Source organism: Nicotiana tomentosiformis, chromosome 5 (assembly GCF_000390325.3).
Source record: "Nicotiana tomentosiformis chromosome 5, ASM39032v3, whole genome shotgun sequence".
Classification (NCBI taxonomy): Eukaryota; Viridiplantae; Streptophyta; class Magnoliopsida; order Solanales; family Solanaceae; genus Nicotiana; species Nicotiana tomentosiformis.
The window spans coordinates 25634225-25638722 of record NC_090816.1 but is presented as its reverse complement, the minus strand read 5'-3'; the positions used below and the strand labels follow the sequence as shown (position 1 = coordinate 25638722).

General features: G+C 34.9%; 1 protein-coding gene across 1 annotated transcript; it reads right to left on the bottom strand.

Moving 5' to 3' along the window:
- Positions 1–2264: 2264 nt before the first annotated feature.
- LOC138892057 (uncharacterized) lies at positions 2265–4285 on the bottom strand. Its single transcript, XM_070175749.1, has 5 exons — positions 3666–4285; positions 3167–3414; positions 2843–3046; positions 2618–2758; positions 2265–2374 (listed from the first exon to the last, which is right to left on the bottom strand). Exons 1-5 carry the CDS (start codon positions 4283–4285, stop codon positions 2265–2267), a joined length of 1323 nt encoding a protein of 440 aa, XP_070031850.1.
- Positions 4286–4498: the final 213 nt, after the last annotated feature.

Genomic DNA, 4498 nt, shown 5'->3' with positions numbered 1-4498 from the left:
GGTTCCTTTGAGTAAATGGGAGATACACTCGAGAGAGGAGAATTTAAAAGGCACTAGAAAGGACGCCTCAATTTCTAGAGAGACATATGAAAGGCAAATGAAAAGTTGCCTTCTGCAAAACTACACCATCAGTTCACCATAAATAAGTGTGAAGACTAATCAAGTACTAAGAGATTTTTTCTTTTGGCAAAAATAACAACATACTTGGAAATAAATAAAAGTAATTATGGGACACATTAACCATGGTTATGAGGGAATTTTACAAATGCCAATTTTATTCAAAAGAAAACAAAATCTTTTTTCAAGGAAAGGTTTTGTAAACATATTCACTAACTAATTTTCAGTATTAACAAATTTTAACACAATATCTCCTTTAGCAATATGATCACATATAAAATGATGCTTGATCTCAATATCCTTAGCCCTAGAATGATGCACAAAGTTTTTTGATAAACAAATTGTACTAGCATTGTCATAGATAATCGGAATAGAATTAAGACATAAATCATAATCTAACAGTTGATGCATGATCCATAGTACTTGTGTGCATCAGTTGCCTACTTCAAAATATTCAGCCTCTATGGTGGATAAGGCCACACAACTTAGTTTCTTGTTGTGCCAGGATATAAGGGATTTTTCAAGTAATTGGCACGTTCCACTTGTGCTTTTTCTATCAAGTTTATCTCCTGCAAAATATGCATCTGAAAAACCTTTGAGACTGAAATTTTCCAAGCTTTCATACCATAAGCCATAGTCGACTGTCCCTATCAAATATCCGATAATACGTTTAACAACAGTCAAATGAGACTCTTTAGAAGCTGACTGATATCTAGCACATTTGCAAACACTAAACATAATATCTGGTTGACTAGCAGTAAGATAGAGTAATGAGCCAATCATACCTCGATACATTATTTCATCAACACTCGTATCGTCTTTGTCTTCATCCAAAGTTGTCTATGGACTCATAGGTGTTCCTATGGCCTTTGTATTAGACATACAAAACTTTTTGATGAGTTCTTTCGTATACTTTGTTTGACTAATGAAGATTCCTTTCTGTACTTGCTTGATTTGAAGTCCAAGGAAGAAAGTTAATTCTCCCATCATACTCATTTCAAATTCTCTTTTCATGATGTTTGAGAAATCCTTGCACAAAATAGTGTTAATACTGCCAAATATACTATCATCTACATAAATTTGTATAATTAAGTTACCTAGAGATGATCGTTTGATGAAAAGAGTAGTATCAATATTACCTCTGTCGAATCCATGTTCAACTAAAAATAAACTTAGCCTTTCATACCAGGCTTTAGGATCTTGCTTTAGGCCATACAAAGCTCTGGATAATTTGTAGACATGATTAGGAAAGGATTCATTTACAAATCCTGGAAGTTGCTTAACAAAAACTTCCTGAGAAATAAATCTATTCAAGAAGGCACTTTTCACATCCATCTGAAATAGTCAGAAACACTTATGAGCAGCATAAGCTAATAAAATGCGAATTGATCAAGCTCTTCTTTCATTGCAGTAATCAAGCTTTTGTCACCAAGTGTTTCGTCCACTTTTTTTGGTTCAAGTTGGGATATGAGAGCAATATTTGATGTCTGCTTTAGAGATCTTTTAGTTTTCATCCCTTCTTGAGGGTCTCCAATGATATACTTATGAGGGTATCTAGATTCACTTTTCCATTCATTTGGGACGACTAATTCTAACTCTTTTTCAGCAGAATTAGTTGGATCGATCAAAGTGGACTCCTGATTTTCTGTAAGAACTATAGTCGACTGATCTTGCTGATCAGTCATTTCTTCAGAGGTAATTCCACTTGTATAGATAGACTTATGGCACTATGAAAATTTTTTCATCTTCAGGAAGATGATCATTCTTCAGATGACAGTTAGTATCCACAAAAACAACATGTATAGATTCTTCAATGGATAAAGTATGCTTATTAAAAGCTCTATATACTCTACTAGAGGGAGAGTATCCAAGAAAAATACCTTCATCTCTTTTGGGATCAAACTTACCAAGATTATCTTTTCCATTGTTGTGAATAAAGCACTTACAACCGAAAGGATGGAAATAACTAATGCTAGATCTTTTTCCTCTCTATAGTTCATATCGAGTCTTCTTGAGTATTGGTCGAATAAGGCATTTGTCGATGATATGACATGTTGTACTTACGGCTTCTGCCCAGAAGTGGTGTGGGAGAGAATTTTTCACAATTATTGTTCTTGCTGTGTCTTGTAGAGTTCTATTTTTATGTTCTACCACTCCATTTTGTTGTGGCGATCTTGGGGAAGAGAAATTGTGAGAGATCCCTTGATCATTGCATAAGTTCTCAAAAGCTTTGCTTTCAAATTCTCCTCCATGATAACTTCTTATGGAGAAAATGTAGTAACCGTTTTCACGCTGCACTTTCTTGCAAAAGACTTCAAAGTTTCTTAAAGCTTCATCCCTATGACTTAAACAAATAACCCCAAAAAAGCATACTTTCTACCACCTATGCTAGCAGTTCTAGTAGGTTCAAAAAGATTCATATTTAGTTATTGAAGAGGTTTTGTAGTGGAAACAATATTTTTGACTTTGAAAGAGGATCTGGTTTGTTTTCCTAGTTTACATGCATCACAAATTTGATCTTTTGAAAAGTCTAATTTTGGAAGACCAATGACAAGATCGTTTTTAGAAAGATTATGAATAGTATGCATGCTGGCATGACCAAGTTTTCTATGCCATACCCAAGAGTCATCAAGAATGGAAGCTAGACAAATTTGATTACAAACACTATCTAAGTTACTGATAGTATAAATATTTTTGTCCCTATTTCTAGAGAGAATAACTTTACCTGATTCATTTTCAATAAACCAACCATGTTTTTTGAAATGAACCTCGTAGTCATTGTCACATAGTTGACTAACGCTGAGAAGATTGTAACCAAGTTCATCAACCAGATACACTTCATCTATATCACATGTTGAGCTGAGAGGAACCTTTCCAACTCCAATTATATTTCTTTTTGATTTATCTCCAAATGTAATTGTTCCTCCATCTAGTTTGGTGATAGTTTTAAATTATTATTTGTCACTAGTCATATGTCCGGAACACACACTATTAAGATACCATTTTTCTTTTCGACTATTCTTGGTGTGTTCCTGCAAAACAAAATTACATGTTTTAAGGTACCCAAGCCTGCTTGGGTCCTGAATGGTTAGATTTCTGAGTGTTAGCTTGACTAGAGAATTTAGGTCCCCAGACCCATATCCTGTTGTCCTTGATCCTGCAACGGTAAGAAGTGTGACCAGGTTTTCCACAATAAAAATACGACGGAGTTTTTGGATTTTTAGAATCCCTTTCTTCTCTGATTCTGTTCCTGCACTAGTTAGTGTTGTGGCCATTTTTACCACAATAAGAGCATCCCTGAGAGTCACACTCAATTTCACAAACTTCTAGCTTCAAGGCCCAGTCTTTCTTTTCTATTTGGATTTTTCTGAGTTCATTTAGAACTCTTTCAATATCTTCAAGAGCAATACTAACAAATTCTTGGAGTTCATAATAGTTGGGACATGTAGGAAGACGTACCTCACTGGTTCCCTCATCTGCCATAAGAAAAAGTTCACCTGAGTCTTATTCCTTATCTGCTCCTTTGTCTGCCATGAGACCAAGCTCACCAGTCCTTATTGCTATCTTCTTTTTTGACCATGAAACACATCTTTACAATTTCTTCATGGTCATATTCTTCTTCATCACTCCAGGCTCCAAAAGACTTCTTCTTTTGAAAGTTCCTGCTGAGCTTTTTCTTCAGTTTAGGATAATCAGCTTGAATGTGTCCATATTTTTCACATTCGTCGCATCTTCCATCATTTTTTTCATTTTCATTATTCGTCCTTCCTTTTCTGAAGTTTGATCTACCTCTCCTGCTATTTCTATTTTTTCTCATCATGCTTGTTACAACTTGGGAGAGCATGGCTATATTTTCATTATGTTCTCCTCCTTCCTCTTCTTCTTCATTTTCTGGTTCAGCCACAGTTGCTTTAAAAACAACTGTTTTCTTCTTTTCTTGTTGAATTTGCCTGTCCAAGTGAGTTTTCTCAAAGTTAATTAGATCACCACTAAGTTCATCATAGGACATTTTGTCAAGGTCCTGACATTCTAGGGCAATAACCTTGGGCTTCCAAATTGTGGGTAGACTTCTAAGAATTTTTCTGACCTGTTCTCCATTTTTGATTGGTCTACCAAGGGATTTTAGATCTCCAAGGATTTTACTGAACCTAGAGAACATTTCCTCCATCTTTTATTTGAAATTGTTCATAGTCACGAACTAGAAGATTGATCTTTGTTTCTTTTACCTTGTTGGTTCCTTCATATGTGACCACCAATTTATCCTATATTTCCTTAGCAGTTTCACAGCTTGAAATTTTTTCATACTCTTCTCCACTGATAGCATTATACATAAGATTATTTGCTTTGACATTCACAGTTATGACATCAGCTTGTTCATCAG